Source organism: Eucyclogobius newberryi, unplaced genomic scaffold (assembly GCF_026437365.1).
Source record: "Eucyclogobius newberryi isolate DKJ021-1_F unplaced genomic scaffold, fEucNew1.0.hap1 SCAF_20, whole genome shotgun sequence".
NCBI lineage: Eukaryota > Metazoa > Chordata > Actinopteri > Gobiiformes > Gobiidae > Eucyclogobius > Eucyclogobius newberryi.
The window spans coordinates 30,364,055-30,384,273 of record NW_027315835.1 but is presented as its reverse complement, the minus strand read 5'-3'; the positions used below and the strand labels follow the sequence as shown (position 1 = coordinate 30,384,273).

At 46.9% G+C, this 20,219-nt stretch overlaps 2 protein-coding genes across 2 annotated transcripts in view; both read left to right on the top strand.

Moving 5' to 3' along the window:
* LOC140369439 (uncharacterized) overlaps nt 1–2,557 on the top strand; it is a 77,058-nt gene extending 74,501 nt beyond the window's left edge. The window contains exons 21-22 of the mRNA XM_072456786.1: nt 1,836–2,119; nt 2,225–2,557. Of these exons, the coding sequence (XP_072312887.1) occupies nt 1,836–2,119; nt 2,225–2,533 (593 nt within the window). The 3' untranslated portion in view covers nt 2,534–2,557. The remainder of the gene's footprint in view (nt 1–1,835; nt 2,120–2,224) is intronic.
* A 2,382-nt stretch (nt 2,558–4,939) lies between these two features.
* dnah9 (dynein, axonemal, heavy chain 9) overlaps nt 4,940–20,219 on the top strand; it is a 649,263-nt gene continuing 633,983 nt past the window's right edge. Inside the window, exons 1-4 of the mRNA XM_072455799.1 lie at nt 4,940–5,289; nt 6,836–7,032; nt 13,668–13,826; nt 14,325–14,455. Of these exons, the coding sequence (XP_072311900.1) occupies nt 4,942–5,289; nt 6,836–7,032; nt 13,668–13,826; nt 14,325–14,455 (835 nt within the window). The 5' untranslated portion in view covers nt 4,940–4,941. The remainder of the gene's footprint in view (nt 5,290–6,835; nt 7,033–13,667; nt 13,827–14,324; nt 14,456–20,219) is intronic.

Here is a 20,219-nt window from a genome sequence, read left to right as displayed (position 1 = left end):
TTAGACCCTCCTTCTTGGCAAGGAAAAAACTACAAAATCGACTCCGTTGGACGGGCAGAGACTGTGGAGCTGGAACCACTAATAAGGAGAACCAGTTCCTCGAGGCAGATGAAGAACTGTAGAATAAGTGGTCAGAAGCAGTGCAAGATGGAGCTCAAGCTGCCATACTTCCCCCAGAGTTGCTCCTAGGGCAGCGGAGCTGAAACTGTAGCTTTATATTTCTGTTCCTAACTGGTCTGAACATAAGTCATTTCAAAGAGGAACGTTTAAGCCTGGACTTAAATGAAGAGACTGTGTCGCCTCTTTAACATGGACAGGACTCTACCTCCTACAGTGCTTTTAGAGACTCTTGGGACCAGCAGAAGGCTCTACCTCCTACCGTGCTTTTAGAGACTCTTGGCACCAGCAGAAGGCCAGCATTTTGAGATTGAAGAGCTCTGTTTGGATGAGATGGTTCTATAGCATCTTTGAGGTGGGAGGGGCCATGTCATTTATGGCTTTGTAAATCAGGAGGAGGAGTTTAAACTGGACAGGAGCCAGTGAAGAGACTCCAGCACCGGCGTAATGTGCTCTCTTCTTTTAGTTGCTGTTGTAATCTTGCTGCTGCATTTTGAACCAGTTGGATAACGTTTCAGCTTCACTTTTAGGCAGAATTCTTCTGATTTGATCTTTATTACACAGATGAAAATAGTCTGTTTTACAGGCTTGTTTTATATGAGCTTTAAATGAGAGCTCCTGGTCCAATCAGACTGAGGTTTCTTACAGTGGAAGTGGAGGATGTGTGGCTCATAAGTACAGCTGCTGTTAGCTACGTGAAACAAACCACTGGTCCCTCCTGATGGAAGGATACTTTCCTCGACAAACGTCCTCAGAATGAAGGAGTAGCAACGATAGTGTCACATGAAGATGCTGACAATATTTGAGTTTGTCTTAATAATATGTAAACTTCATTAAAACATCTTTTGGAATAAATTAATTAATTGAAACGTTGGAAAGCTGTTTGGTACAAATTGAATTGGGAAAACAGCTTTTAGTCTTACAGCACATGCAAAAATGTTGTCTCTACACTGCCTATTTTTGTCTCTTTTAGTGGTTTTGCGTTTCCAGTTCTTTGAGGAGTCTCGTGTTTATCTATTGTGTTTGACCAGAGAGTTTCAGAGCATTGGATATTAAAGATAAACTCATAATAACCAACCCAATGACATCGCAAAAGTTATGAGTAGCATCATTTTAATGGGGTGCACGGCGGTTAGCGCTCTTGCCTCCCAAGAAGGAGATCTTGGGTTCGATTCCCGGACCAGACCAACATCACATGATCTCTCTGGGTGGAGTCTGCATGTTCTCCCCGTGTTACTGTGGGTTCTCTCCTGGTTCTCCGGCTCCTCCCACCGTCCAATCACATGCATGTGTTAGGCAAAATTGGTGACTCTAAATTGGCCCTAGTGAAGTGAACCTGAATGGTTCTGGATCTGTGTGTCTATGTCTGTCGGCCCTGCGACGAGTTGGCCACTACTGTCCAGGGTGCACCCCGCCTAAGGCCCAAAGTCACTGGGATAGGCTCCAGTCACCCGTGACCCCGAAAGGGAACAAGCGGTAGAAAATGGATGGATGGATCATTTTAATGTTAAAATCATACTGAACTCAATCAAACAAGGAGAGAAGATCAAAAGAGGAGAGCAATATTGATTCAAGCCAATTAGCTTTTGAACAGAGTTTTGAATGTAATTCTGCTTAAAGGAACTTTTAGTTCTTACTCTATTAAAGGTGTGGCTCCACCAGGGGGCGATGTCACCTTCTAAACCTGCTGAGATGATTTGATTTACTACATGTTCCAGGCCAGGCCGGCTCCTGCGTGCGGATATTCTCTACGATGCCCTTTTCCTCCTGTAACTCCGCCCACTGCTCTTACTCATCGAGGAACGATAAATCCTATTGGCTGTCGGCATCTGGGGTGGTTCCGGCGCTCCCTTTGGTGGGGGACAGTATTCGAGAGCACATCAGTCGCTGTGTGGTGTGTGAGGGGCCCTCTTCTGTTGTCGCCCTCCACTCTCAGGCCCCCCGCCCCCCTCAGTGTCCCCGTTCATGGGCCCCGCTCTGGACCGGCTTCTCCTTCCTCATGGTGAGTCCTTCAAGAACATGATCATATTCAAATAAAAGCATTTGGTGGTGGGGCAGGGGTTTGGGTTGTACCGGCTGTCTCACGTCTTTCTCACATGTCTTTCAGCACACGGGGGCAGGGGACGAAGGCGGGGGACAGTCCCTTACGTCCTCTGGGTCCTGTCTTCCACTCTTCAGACCTCAGCCATTCGTTGAGTGCCAAGGCCCACGAGGAACCTGCCACTACTTCTCCAACATCTACAGCTTCTGGCTCACCCGAGTCCTCCTGGTACCAGAACTCATCCAGGACCAGCACCTAGACCAGGATCCTGGCCAGGACTTCCTCCTGTCCAAAAGGAAGACAGAGGGCCTGAGTCAGCACCACCAACAGGAGCAAAGCATCGGGCGCTGTGTGGTCTGCGTGAAGACCCAGTGAGGACCAGGAGCATGAAGACCCAGAGAGGAGACCTGACGAGACCAGGGATAAGCCCAGGACTGAGACCGGGACTGAGACCGGGACTGCCCTCCTATCCTCATGTATCTGTGTGTCAGATGCCCTCCCATCCTGCTGTTTCCTTGCTGTGTTTAACTGAGCTGGAGCAGGTCAGATGTCTCCAGTTAAACTGCAAATGATGCGGTTGGATCGGGAAAATGGACCTCGTCTCTCATAGAATTGAGGGAATTCTCAGACCTGGTTTAGACCTGGTTTAGACCTGGTTTAGTCCTGGTTTAGACCTGGTTTAGACCTGGTTTAGACCTGGTTTAGACCTGGTTTAGACCTGGTTGAGTCGTGGTTAAGTCCTGGGCAAGTTGTGTTTACTGTAAATAAATGAGAAAAATGTATTTATTAGACAAATTGACCAAAGGAGACGTCTTGGGTCAGACATTGATGGACATGGACAGTGCGAGGGTCAAACATCATCATGTTTTTCTTAGGAAAAGAATTTGTGTGAAATATTTCCATGTCAAAATTGTCCTCATTTATGTTCTTATATTATTTTTTTGGCATCACTTTAATAAAACAGAACAAAAAAATTGCTTTTTATTTGTAAATATAACATGTATTTGCAAATCTCTATAATTTGTGTTCTCCTGGGGAATATATAATGAGCAGGGGCCGAGCAGGGGCCGGGCAGGGGCCGAGCAGGGGCCGGGCAGGGGCCGGGCAGGGGCCAGCAGGGGCCAGCAGGGGCCGGGCAGGGGCCGAGCAGAGAACACCAACATTGTGGAACCAGCAGGTTGGAAAAAACCTGGACCTGCGCATCAATAATATTGATCTGAATTGTGAACGTGGACGATCGTTTATTCACCTCAATTATGTCCAGAAGATTGGAACTGAATCCACAAAGATCAGACAGGATTTATTACCAAAGGACAAAGACAAGACGCATAAGACTTTACACATGAGACAAACAGAACAAAGCTGTGATAAGTCTGGTTCTGTATCTGGACTTATGTATTTAAAGTCTTCTAAACACATTTAAAATGAACGATTATTTAATAGTAACAAATATTGAGGCTCTTTACGACGGTCGAACAAGAATCAAATGAACTGTCACGTGACTCACTGACTTTGGAGAGAGGAGTGAGACAGGGCTGTGCTTGGTCCCCTCTGTTGTTCACTTTGCTCTATCAGAGGATCAGAAACATTCGTGTGTCTCATTTGTCGGGACAGAACATAAACCTGCTGCAGATTGTGTCATGTTATATTTTACTAAAGCAGAAATGTCCATAATGTGATGCTTTTTCTACTTGATATTGGTCCAATGTCTGAATACAATCTGACCTCTGACCTCTGACCTTCAGAACCACTCACCCACATTAAGGGCAAACAGATTCTCTCATGTGGGCGTGTCCTCCATAAAGAACTATCAACGCTCTAAAGGAAAAACTCTGCTCCTCTTTTCTCCACTAGAAAGAAAGAACTTTATCCCAGACTTAAGTCTGAGTCAAAGATGAAACTATAAAAATGTCTTTTATATCTCTCTGTTCCAGACTCTAATACTGTATTAAATAGAGTTAAACAGCAGATTATCTCTTTTTATATGACACATTTGTACATGATAAACAATATTAGGCTGTGTTTCTACAGCATCATTACAATAAAAATAATACTAAACTTTACAATCATTTAGATCTATAGTAGATCTTTGGGCTTTGTCCAATATAAAAGTAGCTCATGAGCCAAAAATGTGTGGGCGCCCCTGCACCTGTCACGTGTTCTGTCACGTGTTCTGGGACAGCTCCACCTGTCACGTGTTCTGTCACGTGTTCTGGGACAGCTCCACCTGTCACGTGTTCTGTCACGTGTTCTGGGACAGCGCCACCTGTCACGTGTTCTGGGACAGCTCCACCTGTCACGTGTTCTGGGACAGCTCCACCTGTCACGTGTTCTGGGACAGCTCCACCTGTCACGTGTTCTGGGACAGCTCCACCTGTCACGTGTTCTGGGACAGCGCCCCCTGTCACGTGTGCAGACTGTCTTCAGTATTTCCATCCCTCAGTTTTTGAACCATGGACACAATACATACTTTTGTAATGTACTTTTGGCAGAATAATAAAGGTCTTGTTATACTGTGCTATACTGTTGTTGTTGTTGTTGTTGTCGTTGTTGTTGTTGTTAGTATTATTCTCTTTATGAAGGGCGTGGCTCTTGCTCTGTCTCGTGTTGTTTCTACCAGAACCATAGAAACCTCAGTTGGAGCCTCACCCTGCAGGTCACTGCAGGTCACTTGTGTCGCTCAGTAACTTGTAGATGCAAACAGTTGTGCGTTTCCATGGAGACACCATATAATCAACACCCCCCCTGTCCCGGGACAGAGTGCTGACTGCAGAGCTGTGGACATGGACGACACAGCTGAGGACCTGCGCCTTCTGTTCCTCCAGGAGCATGTTCTGAGGGCCCTGAAGCTCAAACCGGAGAGCTGGAGCAAGTGCGTGTCCGGCGAGGACAACCGGCAGCTCCTGCACGACTTCCTGGACAAATCCGAGCCGCAGACTCTGCTGGTGACCCTGACCCCGAGCGGGGCCCTGCAGCCCGCGGACACGGTCACGGTGACGTCCAAAACCAAAGCGGTCTACTTTGTGAAGCGGAGGCAGACTGCGCTGAGAGCGGAGAGCATGAAGGAGAGCCTGGTGTACGGAGAGCTGTCCCCGGCCCCGCTGCAGCACTTCTCCGCCCTGGTGCAGGAGGTAAGGCCCCGGGACGTCCCGGAGCGTCCCTCACGCGCCTTCACCGTCACCGGGGGGTTTGAGCTTTTCACAGACATTGGAGCTGAAATCCTCTCCATGGACGTGTTATGCACCAAACGCACGTGTTTTTACCAGAAGTTACTAAGCAACGAAATGACTCAAGCCTGAACCTGCAGGAGAATGACACGTGTTCATAAAGAAACATCAAATACTACAGCGGAGTCTTAGAGCTCTAAGGCTCAGCTCTAAGGTTCAGCTCTAAGGTTCAGCTCTGAGGTTCAGCTCTGAGGTTCAGCTCTAAGGTTCAGCTCTAAGGTTCAGCTCTAAGGTTCAGCTCTGAGGTTCAGCTCTGAGGTTCAGCTCTGAGGTTCAGCTCTGAGGTTCAGCTCTAAGGTTCAGCTCTAAGGTTCAGCTCTAAGGTTCAGCTCTGAGGTTCAGCTCTGAGGTTCAGCTCTAAGGTTCAGCTCTAAGGTTCAGCTCTAAGGTTCAGCTCTGAGGTTCAGCTCTGAGGTTCAGCTCTAAGGTTCAGCTCTAAGGTTCAGCTCTAAGGTTCAGCTCTGAGGTTCAGCTCTGAGGTTCAGCTCTTAGGTTCAGCTCTAAGGTTCAGCTCTAAGGTTCAGCTCTGAGGTTCAGCTCTAAGGTTCAGCTCTAAGGTTCAGCTCTGAGGTTCAGCTCTAAGGTTCAGCTCTAAGGTTCAGCTCTGAGGTTCAGCTCTGAGGTTCAGCTCTAAGGTTCAGCTCTTAGGTTCAGCTCTGAGGTTCAGCTCTGAGGTTCAGCTCTAAGGTTCAGCTCTAAGGTTCAGCTCTGAGGTTCAGCTCTGAGGTTCAGCTCTTAGGTTCAGCTCTAAGGTTCAGCTCTAAGGTTCAGCTCTGAGGTTCAGCTCTAAGGTTCAGCTCTAAGGTTCAGCTCTGAGGTTCAGCTCTAAGGTTCAGCTCTAAGGTTCAGCTCTGAGGTTCAGCTCTGAGGTTCAGCTCTAAGGTTCAGCTCTTAGGTTCAGCTCTGAGGTTCAGCTCTGAGGTTCAGCTCTAAGGTTCAGCTCTAAGGTCAGAGCTGGTCTTCACAGATTGAGAGTCTGGTTTATTTTAGAGTCAAACAATCAACACAGAATTGAAAAAAGCTTTTAGGAACTTTGCTCCTTCTTATGGAATGAAAAAAAAAAAAGACTTAAAATTAAACTATTTTCTATCTTTTAATGAATTCAAAGCACTTTGGTGTTTTATTTTCTTTTTTTTGTTGTTGATTATTTTATTTCATACTTTATTAGCCTCTGTATATCCTATGTTGGTTTAATTTGCATTGGTGTAAATGTGTTCCTGTGCAGAGCGGGCCCTCCTGCTCCCAGGGGCCTCCTGCTCCCAGGGGCCTCCTGCTCCCAGGGGCCTCCTGCTCCCTGGGGCCCTCCTGCTCCCAGGGGCCTCCTGCTCCCAGGGGCCTCCTGCTCCCTTGGACCCTCCTGCTCCCAGGGGCCTCCTGCTCCCAGGGGCCCTCCTGCTCCCAGGGGCCCTCCCTGTGTGAATAAAGGTTACTTAGACTCTGTGTTCTGTAGGTGGTTGTTCCACTGCTCTCCAACAGCAGGAACCACTGGTCCTGGCCTGAGGTGGTGTCCCAGGACGTCAGGCGCCACCTGCACTCGCTCCAGAGCAGTGTGTTTGGAGTGTGTGGCTCTGTCCAGGGCAGGACGCTGCTGCCCCTTCCAGACGGGGCAGAGCGGCTGGACCATGCTGCCCCCGAGAAGTACAGCAGGTAGGCCAAGCCCCTCCCCTTTATCCTGCACTTGCCCCTCCCCTTTATCCTGCACTTGCCCCTCCCCTTTATCCTGCACTTGCCCCTCCCCTTTATCCTGCACTTGCCCCTCCCACTGAGCAAAATACAGAGATAATTACCAAACAAAATAAATGTTCCTTCCAAGAAAGACGGGCAGGATCGGGCCCCGCGGTGGTTCAGCAGAAACTGAGACTCTACAGAGACGGACTGGCTCCGATGCAAAGCATGTTTTCATATCCATGAGTCACATGACTTACCTGTGGTCACATGACTTACCTGTGGTCACATGACTTACCTCTGGTCACATGACTTACCTCTGGTCACATGACTTACCTGTGGTCACATGACTTACCTGTGGTCATATGACTTACCTCTGGTCACATGACTTACCTGTGGTCACATGATTTAACTGTGGTCACATGACTTACCTGTGGTCACATGACTTACCTGTGGTCACATGATTTACCTGTGGTCACATGACTTACCTGTGGTCACATGACTTACCTGTGGTCACATGACTTACCTGTGGTCACATGACTTACCTGTGGTCATATGACTTACCTCTGGTCACATGACTTACCTGTGGTCACATGACTTACCTGTGGTCACATGACTTACCTGTGGTCACATGACTTACCTGTGGTCACATGACTTACCTCTGGTCACATGACTTACCTGTGGTCACATGACTTACCTGTGGTCACATGACTTACCTCTGGTCACATGACTTACCTGTGGTCACATGACTTACCTGTGGTTACATGATTTACCTGTGGTCACATGACTTACCTGTGGTCACATGACTTACCTCTGGTCACATGACTTACCTGTGGTCACATGACTTACCTGTGGTCACATGACTTACCTCTGGTCACATGACTTACCTGTGGTCACATGACTTACCTGTGGTCACATGACTTACCTGTGGTCACATGTTGTAGACTTCAAACGCTGTTGCCTCTCTCCCCTCTGCAAAGGACGCGCCCTCTGCACCGGACACGCCCTCTGCACCGGACACGCCCTCTGCACCGGACACGCCCTCTGCACCAGACACGCCCTCAAAGCTTTAGAGAGCACTGATTTTGTGTCTGAGCCTAAAGTGTAACACTCAGACAATTGGAAATGAGGCTCCCTAGAGCTGTCCAGTAGGCTAACGTTTATTAGCATAGCCACGAAACGATATGTAAACTAGCATCAGCTGCTAACGATCTGAAACAGCTCAGCCTCAGTCTGGAGTGACCTCTGTGCGTCCACTGGTCCCTCCTGACCACGGTCAGACATTTGTGGACAAACGGGGTCTTTTGTTACAGAAGAGGAAGAATCCTTTGTTTTTAGATTTTTTGTTGCAAAAATATTTCCAATTCAAACATTCTACGTTATATTTCAGCGCTCAGAGGAGTGAAGAAGTAACAACATATTTTGTTATGTCAACATAATTTTTCATATAATTGACATTTAATATATTGAAAACATATGTTAAGAGTTCAGATAATATGACTGTAGTACTTTCCTGTAGCTGTAGTACTTTCCTGTAACTGCAGTACTTTCCTGTAGCTGTAGTACTTTCCTGTAGCTGTAGTACTTTCCTGTAGCTGTAGTACTTTCCTGTAGCTGTAGTACATGTGATGTATACTTTCCTGTAGCTGTAGTACTTTGCTGTAGCTGTTGTACATGTGATGTATACTTCCCTGTAGCTGTAGTACATGTGATGTATACTTTCCTGTAGCTGTAGTACTTTCCTGTAGCTGTAGTACTTTCCTGTAGCTGTAGTACTTTCCTGTAGCTGTAGTACTTTCCTGTAGCTGTAGTACTTTCCTGTAGCTGTAGTACATGTGATGTATACTTTCCTGTAGCTGTAGTACATGTGATGTGTACTTTCCTGTAGCTGTAGTAAATGTGATGTGTACTTTCCTGTAGCTGTAGTACTTTCCTGTAGCTGTTGTACATGTGATGTATACTTCCCTGTAGCTGTAGTACATGTGATGTATACTTTCCTGTAGCTGTAGTACTTTCCTGTAGCTGTAGTACTTTCCTGTAGCTGTAGTACTTTCCTGTAGCTGTAGTACTTTCCTGTAGCTGTAGTACATGTGATGTATACTTTCCTGTAGCTGTAGTACTTTGCTGTAGCTGTAGTACATGTGATGTATACTTTCCTGTAGCTGTAGTACTTTCCTGTAGCTGTAGTACATGTGATGTGTACTTTCCTGTAGCTGTAGTACATGTGATGTGTACTTTCCTGTAGCTGTAGTACTTTCCTGTAGCTGTAGTACATGTGATGTATACTTTCCTGTAGCTGTAGTACTTTCCTGTAGCTGTAGTACTTTCCTGTAGCTGTAGTACATGTGATGTATACTTTCCTGTAGCTGTAGTACATGTGATGTGTACTTTCCTGTAGCTGTAGTACATGTGATGTATAGTTTCCTGTAGCTGTAGTACTTTCCTGTAGCTGTAGTACTTTCCTGTAGCTGTAGTACATGTGATGTATACTTTCCTGTAGCTGTAGTACATGTGATGTATACTTTCCTGTAGCTGTAGTACTTTCCTGTAGCTGTAGTACTTTCCTGTAGCTGTAGTACATGTGATGTATACTTTCCTGTAGCTGTAGTACTTTCCTGTAGCTGTAGTATTTTCCTGTAGCTGTAGTACTTTCCTGTAGCTATAGTACTTTCCTGTAGCTGTAGTACTTTCCTGTAGCTGTAGTACTTTCCTGTAGCTGTAGTACTTTCCTGTAGCTGTAGTACTTTCCTGTAGCTGTAGTACTTTCCTGTAGCTGTAGTACTTTCCTGTAGCTGTAGTACTTTCCTGTAGCTGTAGTACTTTCCTGTAGCTGTAGTACATGTGATGTATACTTTCCTGTAGCTGTAGTACTTTCCTGTAGCTGTAGTATTTCCCTGTAGCTGTAGTACTTTCCTGTAGCTGTAGTACTTTCCTGTAGATGTAGTACTTTTTCCTGTAGCTGTAGTACTTTCCTGTAGCTGTAGTACTTTCCTGTAGCTGTAGTACATGTGATGTATACTTTCCTGTAGCTGTAGTACTTTCCTGTAGCTGTATACTTTCCTGTAGCTGTAGTACTTTCCTGTAGCTGTAGTACTTTCCTGTAGCTGTAGTACTTTCCTGTAGCTGTAGTACTTTTTCCTGTAGCTGTAGTACTTTCCTGTAGCTGTAGTACTTTCCTGTAGCTGTAGTACTTTCCTGTAGCTGTAGTACTTTCCTGTAGCTGTAGTACTTTCCTGTAGCTAGAGTACTTTCCTGTAGCACTTTCCTGTAGCTGTAGTACTTTCCTGTAGCTGTAGTACTTTCCTGTAGCTGTAGTACTTTCCTGTAGCTGTAGTACTTTCCTGTAGCACTTTCCTGTAGCTGTAGTACTTTCCTGTAGCTGTAGTACTTTCCTGTAGCACTTTCCTGTAGCTGTAGTACTTTCCTGTAGCTGTAGTACTTTCCTGTAGCTGTAGCACTTTCCTGTAGCTGTAGTACTTTCCTGTAGCTGTAGTACTTTTTCCCTGTAGCTGTAGTACTTTTTCCCTTTAGCTGTAGTACTTTTTCCCTGTAGCTGTAGTACTTTTTCCTGTAGCTGTAGTACTTTCCTGTAGCTGTAGTACTTTCCTGTAGCTGTAGTACTTTCCTGTAGCTGTAGTACTTTCCTGTAGCTGTAGTACTTTCCTGTAGCTGTAGTACTTTCCTGTAACTGTAGTACTTTCCTGTAGCTGTAGTACTTTCCTGTAGCTGTAGTACTTTCCTGTAGCTGTAGTACTTTCCTGTAACTGTAGTACTTTCCTGTAGCTGTAGTACTTTTTTTCCTGTAGCTGTAGTACTTTCCTGTAGCTGTAGTACTTTCCTGTAGCTGTAGTACTTTACTGTAACTGCAGTACTTTCCTGTAGCTGTAGTACTTTCCTGTAGCACTTTCCTGTAGCTGTAGTACTTTCCTGTAGCTGTAGTACTTTCCTGTAGCTGTAGTACTTTCCTGTAGCTGTAGTACTTTCCTGTAGCACTTTCCTGTAGCTGTAGTACTTTCCTGTAGCTGTAGTACTTTCCTGTAGCTGTAGTACTTTCCTGTAGCTGTAGTACTTTCCTGCAGCTGTAGTACTTTCCTGTAGCACTTTCCTGTAGCTGTAGTACTTTCCTGTAGCTGTAGTACTTTCCTGTAGCTGTAGTACTTTCCTGTAACTGCAGTACTTTCCTGTAGCTGTAGTACTTTCCTGTAGCTGTAGTACTTTCCTGTAGCTGTAGTACTTTCCTGTAGCTGTAGTACTTTCCTGTAACTGCAGTACTTTCCTGTAACTGCAGTACTTTCCTGTAGCTGTAGTACTTTCCTGTAACTGCAGTACTTTCCTGTAGCTGTAGTACTTTCCTGTAGCTGTAGTACTTTCCTGTAACTGCAGTACTTTCCTGTAGCTGTAGTACTTTCCTGTAGCTGTAGTACTTTCCTGTAGCTGTAGTACTTTCCTGTAGCTGTAGTACTTTCCTGTAGCTGTAGTACTTTCCTGTAGCACTTTCCTGTAGCTGTAGTACTTTCCTGTAGCTGTAGTACTTTCCTGTAACTGCAGTACTTTCCTGTAGCTGTAGTACTTTCCTGTAACTGCAGTACTTTCCTGTAGCTGTAGTACTTTCCTGTAACTGCAGTACTTTCCTGTAGCTGTAGTACTTTCCTGTAGCTGTAGTACTTTCCTGTAGCTGTAGTACTTTCCTGTAGCTGTAGTACTTTCCTGTAACTGTAGTACTTTCCTGTAACTGTAGTACTTTCCTGTAGCTGTAGTACTTTCCTGTAGCTGTAGTACTTTCCTGTAGCTGTAGTACTTTCCTGTAGCTGTAGTACTTTCCTGTAGCTGTAGTACTTTCCTGTAACTGCAGTACTTTCCTGTAGCTGTAGTACTTTCCTGTAGCTGTAGTACTTTCCTGTAGCTGTAGTACTTTCCTGTAGCTGTAGTACTTTCCTGTAGCACTTTCCTGTAGCTGTAGTACTTTCCTGTAGCTGTAGTACTTTCCTGTAGCTGCAGTACTTTCCTGTAACTGCAGTACTTTCCTGTAGCTGTAGTACTTTCCTGTAACTGCAGTACTTTCCTGTAGCTGTAGTACTTTCCTGTAACTGCAGTACTTTCCTGTAGCTGTAGTACTTTCCTGTAGCTGTAGTACTTTCCTGTAGCTGTAGTACTTTCCTGTAGCTGTAGTACTTTCCTGTAGCACTTTCCTGTAGCTGTAGTACTTTCCTGTAGCTGTAGTACTTTCCTGTAACTGCAGTACTTTCCTGTAGCTGTAGTACTTTCCTGTAACTGCAGTACTTTCCTGTAGCTGTAGTACTTTCCTGTAACTGCAGTACTTTCCTGTAGCTGTAGTACTTTCCTGTAGCTGTAGTACTTTCCTGTAGCTGTAGTACTTTCCTGTAGCTGTAGTACTTTCCTGTAACTGTAGTACTTTCCTGTAACTGTAGTACTTTCCTGTAGCTGTAGTACTTTCCTGTAGCTGTAGTACTTTCCTGTAGCTGTAGTACTTTCCTGTAGCTGTAGTACTTTCCTGTAGCTGTAGTACTTTCCTGTAACTGCAGTACTTTCCTGTAACTGTAGTACTTTCCTGTAGCTGTAGTACTTTCCTGTAGCTGTAGTACTTTCCTGTAGCTGCAGTACTTTCCTGTAGCTGTAGTACTTTCCTGTAACTGCAGTACTTTCCTGTAGCTGTAGTACTTTCCTGTAGCTGTAGTACTTTCCTGTAACTGCAGTACTTTCCTGTAGCTGTAGTACTTTCCTGTAGCTGTAGTACTTTCCTGTAGCTGCAGTACTTTCCTGTAACTGCAGTACTTTCCTGTAGCTGTAGTACTTTCCTGTAACTGCAGTACTTTCCTGTAGCTGTAGTACTTTCCTGTAACTGCAGTACTTTCCTGTAGCTGTAGTACTTTCCTGTAGCTGTAGTACTTTCCTGTAGCTGTAGTACTTTCCTGTAGCTGTAGTACTTTCCTGTAGCACTTTCCTGTAGCTGTAGTACTTTCCTGTAGCTGTAGTACTTTCCTGTAACTGCAGTACTTTCCTGTAGCTGTAGTACTTTCCTGTAACTGCAGTACTTTCCTGTAGCTGTAGTACTTTCCTGTAACTGCAGTACTTTCCTGTAGCTGTAGTACTTTCCTGTAGCTGTAGTACTTTCCTGTAGCTGTAGTACTTTCCTGTAGCTGTAGTACTTTCCTGTAACTGTAGTACTTTCCTGTAACTGTAGTACTTTCCTGTAGCTGTAGTACTTTCCTGTAGCTGTAGTACTTTCCTGTAGCTGTAGTACTTTCCTGTAGCTGTAGTACTTTCCTGTAGCTGTAGTACTTTCCTGTAACTGTAGTACTTTCCTGTAGCTGTAGTACTTTCCTGTAGCTGTAGTACTTTCCTGTAGCTGCAGTACTTTCCTGTAGCTGTAGTACTTTCCTGTAACTGCAGTACTTTCCTGTAGCTGTAGTACTTTCCTGTAGCTGTAGTACTTTCCTGTAACTGCAGTACTTTCCTGTAGCTGTAGTACTTTCCTGCAGCTGTAGTACTTTCCTGTAGCTGTAGTACTTTCCTGTAACTGCAGTACTTTCCTGTAGCTGTAGTACTTTCCTGTAGCTGTAGTACTTTCCTGTAACTGCAGTACATGATGTTCTCAGAGTGCAGATGGTGGATAAGAGCCTGATCCACTCGCTGGAGTCGGCGCTCATCGTCTGGATCCACCAGGTGCACGAGGTTCTCACCAGAGACTCTTCAGAAGAACTTCTCCGAGGGACTCACCCCACGCCCCAAACCGAGCTGCTCTTCTGGGACAACAGGTCAGCACCTACTCACTGTGTACCCATGTACTCCATGTACCCATGTACTCCATGTAACCATGTACTCCATGTACCCATGTACTCCATGTAACCATGTACTCACTGTGTACCCATGTACTCCATGTACCCATGTACTCCATGTAACCATGTACTCACTGTGTACCCATGTACTCCATGTACCCATGTACTCAATGTAACCATGTACTCACTGTGTACCCATGTACTCCATGTACCCATGTACTCCATGTACCCATGTACTCCATGTAACCATGTACTCACTGTGTACCCATGTACTCCATGTACTCCATGTAACCATGTACTCACCTGGAAGTTAATGCCATGTGACCTGATCATGTGACCTAACGGCAGCATATGAGAGGAAACAGAACATGTTTTAATGTCTCCCTCTTCTATTTCTCCTTGTCTCCCCCTTGTCTCCCCCTTGTCTCCCCCTTGTCCCCCCTTGTCTCCCCCTTGTCTCCCCCTTGTCTCCCTTAGACGTGCAGACCTGGAGTGCATCCATTCCCAACTCACATCGCTCAGGGCTCAGAAGATGGCCGCCCTCCTGGAGGCCGTGGAGAGCAGCTACACTCACTCCTTCAACAGCCTGCTCCAGGACGTCCTGAGAGGTGACTTAGTGCTAGAGTCATTACTGAGTAAGATGCTCCAGGACGTCCTGAGAGGTGACTTAGTGCTAGAGTCATTACTGAGTAAGATGCTCCAGGACGTCCTGAGAGGTGACTTAGTGCTAGAGTCATTACTGAGTAAGATGCTCCAGGACGTCCTGAGAGGTGACTTAGTGCTAGAGTCATTACTGAGTAAGATGCTCCAGGACGTCCTGAGAGGTGACTTAGTGCTAGAGTCATTACTGAGTAAGTTGCTCCAGGACGTCCTGAGAGGTGACTTAGTGCTAGAGTCATTACTGAGTAAGTTGCTCCAGGACGTCCTGAGAGGTGATTTAGTGCTAGAGTCATTACTGAGTAAGTTGCTCCAGGACGTCCTGAGAGGTGACTTAGTGCTAGAGTCATTACTGAGTAAGTTGCTCCAGGACGTCCTGAGAGGTGACTTAGTGCTAGAGTCATTACTGAGTAAGTTGCTCCAGGACGTCCTGAGAGGTGACTTAGTGCTAGAGTCATTACTGAGTAAGATGCTCCAGGACGTCCTGAGAGGTGACTTAGTGCTAGAGTCATTACTGAGTAAGATGCTCCAGGACGTCCTGAGAGGTGACTTAGTGCTAGAGTCATTACTGAGTAAGATGCTCCAGGACGTCCTGAGAGGTGACTTAGTGCTAGAGTCATTACTGAGTAAGTTGCTCCAGGACGTCCTGAGAGGTGACTTAGTGCTAGAGTCATTACTGAGTAAGTTGCTCCAGGACGTCCTGAGAGGTGATTTAGTGCTAGAGTCATTACTGAGTAAGTTGCTCCAGGACGTCCTGAGAGGTGACTTAGTGCTAGAGTCATTACTGAGTAAGTTGCTCCAGGACGTCCTGAGAGGTGACTTAGTGCTAGAGTCATTACTGAGTAAGTTGCTCCATTCTAGAAGTTGAGGATGATGTTTCCATCTCACCATCACATTTTAGGTAAAGGGCAAAGGTCAAAGTGTGTATTTGGGCCTTTGTGGAGGAAGAATCCTTCAGACGGTGAGGTCACGGCTCCTTTAACTCTCACATTTTAAGTGAAGATAAAAAGAAAACGTCCTTGAAACGTGGCCGTAAATATCAACTGTTGGAGCGATTGTTAGAACATGGACGATGGACTGAGGCTCATGAAGATCAGACCTCCAGGGTTCAATGAGAGAGTCTCTGTTACTATGGTAACACACTACATCGTCATGGTTTTAAATCATGCATCGTACAGAAGGTTCCCCTGTTTAAGTCCAACACATGTCCAGCACATGTCCAACACATGTCCAACACATGTCCAACACATGTCCAACACATGTCCAACACATGTCCAACACATGTCCAGCACGTGTCCAACACATGTCCAACACATGTCCAACACATGTCCAACACATGTCCAACACATGTCCAACACATGTCCAGCACGTGTCCAAGACATGTCCAGCACGTGTCCAACACATGTCCAACACATGTCCAGCACGTGTCCAACACATGTCCAACACATGTCCAGCACATGTCCAACACATGTCCAGCACATGTCCAGCACATGTCCAACACATGTCCAGCACATGTCCAAGACATGTCCAGCACGTGTCCAACACATGTCCAACACATGTCCAGCACGTGTCCAACACATGTCCAACACATGTCCAGCACATGTCCAACACATGTCCAGCACGTGTCCAACACATGTCCAACACATGTCCAGCACATGTCCAGCACATGTCCAGCACATGTCCAGCACGTGTCCAGAACATGTCCAACACATGTCCAGCACATGTCCAACACATGTCCAACACATGTCCAGCACGTGTCCAAGACATGTCCAGCACGTGTCCAACACATGTCCAACACATGTCCAGCACATGTCCAAGACATGTCCAGCACGTGTCCAACACATGTCCAACACATGTCCAGCACGTGTCCAACACATGTCCAACACATGTCCAGCACATGTCCAACACATGTCCAGCACATGTCCAACACATGTCAAACACATGTCCAGCACATGTCCAGCACATGTCCAGCACATGTCCAGCACGTGTCCAGCACATGTCCAGCACATGTCCAACACGTGTCCAGCACATGTCCAACACATGTCCAGCACGTGTCCAGCACATGTCCAACACATGTCCAACACATGTCCAGCACATGTCCAACACATGTCCAACACATGTCCAGCACATGTCCAGCACGTGTCCAGCACATGTCCAGCACATGTCCAACACGTGTCCAGCACATGTCCAACACATGTCCAACACATGTCCAACACATGTCCAACACATGTCCAGCACATGTCCAGCACATGTCCAGCACGTGTCCAACACATGTCCAACACATGTCCAGCACGTGTCCAGCACATGTCCAACACATGTCCAACACATGTCCAGCACATGTCCAACACATGTCCAGCACATGTCCAGCACATGTCCAGCACATGTCCAACACATGTCCAACACATGTCCAGCACGTGTCCAACACATGTCCAACACATGTCCAGCACATGTCCAACACATGTCCAACACATGTCCAGCACATGTCCAACACATGTCCAACACATGTCCAGCACATGTCCAACACATGTCCAGCACATGTCCAACACATGTCCAACACATGTCCAGCACATGTCCAACACATGTCCAACACATGTCCAGCACATGTCCAACACATGTCCAACACGTGTCCAGCACATGTCCAACACATGTCCAACACGTGTCCAGCACGTGTCCAACACATGTCCAGCACATGTCCAACACATGTCCAACACATGTCCAGCACATGTCCAACACATGTCCAGCACATGTCCAACACATGTCCAACACATGTCCAACACATGTCCAGCACATGTCCAACACATGTCCAGCACATGTCCAGCACGTGTCCAGCACATGTCCAACACATGTCCAGCACGTGTCCAGCACATGTCCAACACATGTCCAGCACATGTCCAACACATGTCCAGCACATGTCCAACACATGTCCAACACATGTCCAGCACATGTCCAGCACATGTCCAGCACATGTCCAACACATGTCCAGCACATGTCCAGCACATGTCCAGCACATGTCCAACACATGTCCAGCACAGGTCCAACACATGTCCAGCACGTGTCCAACACATGTCCAACACATGTCCAGCACATGTCCAACACATGTCCAACACATGTCCAGCACATGTCCAACACATGTCCAACACATGTCCAGCACGTGTCCAACACATGTCCAACACATGTCCAACACATGTCCAGCATGTGTCCAACACATGTCCAGCACATGTCCAACACATGTCCAACACATGTCCAGCACATGTCCAACACATGTCCAGCACATGTCCAACACATGTCCAGCAAATGTCCAACACATGTCCAGCACATGTCCAACACATGTCCAACACATGTCCAGCACATGTCCAACACATGTCCAACACATGTCCAACACATGTCCAACACATGTCCAGCACATGTCCAACACATGTCCAACACATGTCCAGCACATGTCCAACACATGTCCAGCACATGTCCAACACATGTCCAACACATGTCCAGCACATGTCCAACACATGTCCAACACATGTCCAGCACAGGTCCAACACATGTCCAACACATGTCCAGCACATGTCCAACACATGTCCAGCACGTGTCCAACACATGTCCAACACGTGTCCAGCACGTGTCCAACACATGTCCAGCACGTGTCCAACACATGTCCAGCACGTGTCCAGCACATGTCCAACACATGTCCAGCACGTGTCCAACACATGTCCAGCATATGTCCAACACATGTCCAGCACGTGTCCAACACATGTCCAACACATGTCCAGCACATGTCCAACACATGTCCAGCACGTGTCCAGCACGTGTCCAACACGTGTCCAGCACATGTCCAACACATGTCCAGCACGTGTCCAACACATGTCCAACACATGTCCAGCACGTGTCCAGCACGTGTCCAACACATGTCCAGCACGTGTCCAGCACGTGTCCAGCACGTGTCCAGCACATGTCCAGCACGTGTCCAACACATGTCCAGCACGTGTCCAGCACGTGTCCAACACATGTCCAGCACATGTCCAGCACATGTCCAGCACATGTCCAGCACATGTCCAGCACGTGTCCAGCACGTGTCCAGCACATGTCCAGCACGTGTCCAACACATGTCCAGCACGTGTCCAGCACGTGTCCAACACATGTCCAGCACATGTCCAGCACATGTCCAGCACATGTCCAGCACATGTCCAGCACATGTCCAGCACGTGTCCAGACCCGTCTGAAGTTTACTAATGACCATCAGGATGATCCAGAGGATCATGGGAGAAAGTCATGTGGTCAGAGGAGACCAAAATGTCATTATAAATTCCACTCACTTTGTTTTGAGGAAGAAGAAGGATGAAGACCATCCGTCCTGTGAAGCACGGGGGAGGAAACATCATGCTTTGGGGGAGGAAATATCATGCTTTGGGGGAGGAAAAATCATGCTTTGGGGGAGGAAATATCAAGCTTTGGGGGAGGAAACATCAGGCTTTGGGGGAGGAAACATTATGCTTTGGGGGAGGAAACATCACGCTTTGGGGGAGGAAACATCAGGCTTTGGGGGAGGAAACATCAGGCTTTGGGGGAGGAAACATCATGCTTTGATGGAGGAAATATCATGCTTTGGGGGAGGAAACATCACGCTTTGGGGGAGGAAACATCAGGCTTTGGGGGAGGAAATATCATGCTTTGGGGGAGGAAACGTCATGCTTTGGGGGAGGAAATATCACGCTTTGGGGGAGGAAACATCATGCTTTGGGGGAGGAAATATCATGCTTTGGGGGAGGAAACATCATGCTTTGGGGGAGGAAATATCACGCTTTGGGGGAGGAAACATCATGCTTTGGGGGAGGAAACATCAGGCTTTGGGGGAGGAAACATGATGCTTTGGGGGAGGAAACATCAGGCTTTGGGGGAGGAAACATGATGCTTTGGGGGAGGAAACATCAGGCTTTGGGGGAGGAAACATTATGCTTTGGGGGAGGAAACATCACGCTTTGGGGGAGGAAACATCAGGCTTTGGGGGAGGAAACATCAGGCTTTGGGGGAGGAAACATCATGCATTGGGGGAGGAAACATGCTTTGGGGGAGGAAACATCAGGCTTTGGGGGAGGAAACATTATACTTTGGGGGAGGAAACATGATGCTTTGGGGGAGGAAACATCACGCTTTGGGGGAGGAAACATTATGCTTTGGGGGAGGAAACATCAGGCTTTGGTGGAAGAAACATCATGCTTTGGGGGAGGAAACATCAGGCTTTGGGGGAGGAAACATTATACTTTGGGGGAGGAAATATCAGGCTTTGGGGGAGGAAACATAATGCTTTGGGGGAGGAAAACATTATGCTTTGGGGGTGGAAACATCAGGCTTTGGGGGAGGAAACATCAGGCTTTGGGGGAGGAAACATTATACTTTGGGGGAGGAAATATCAGGCTTTGGGGGAGGAAACATAATGCTTTGGGGGAGGAAAACATTATGCTTTGGGGGAGGAAACATCAGGCTTTGGGGGAGGAAACATCAGGCTTTGGTGGAAGAAACATCATGCTTTGGGGGAGGAAACATCAGGCTTTGGGGGAGGAAACATTATGCTTTGGGGGAGGAAACATCAGGCTTTGGTGGAAGAAACATCATGCTTTGGGGGAGGAAACATCAGGCTTTGGGGGAGGAAACATTATACTTTGGGGGAGGAAATATCAGGCTTTGGGGGTGGAAACATGATGCTTTGGGGGAGGAAAACATTAT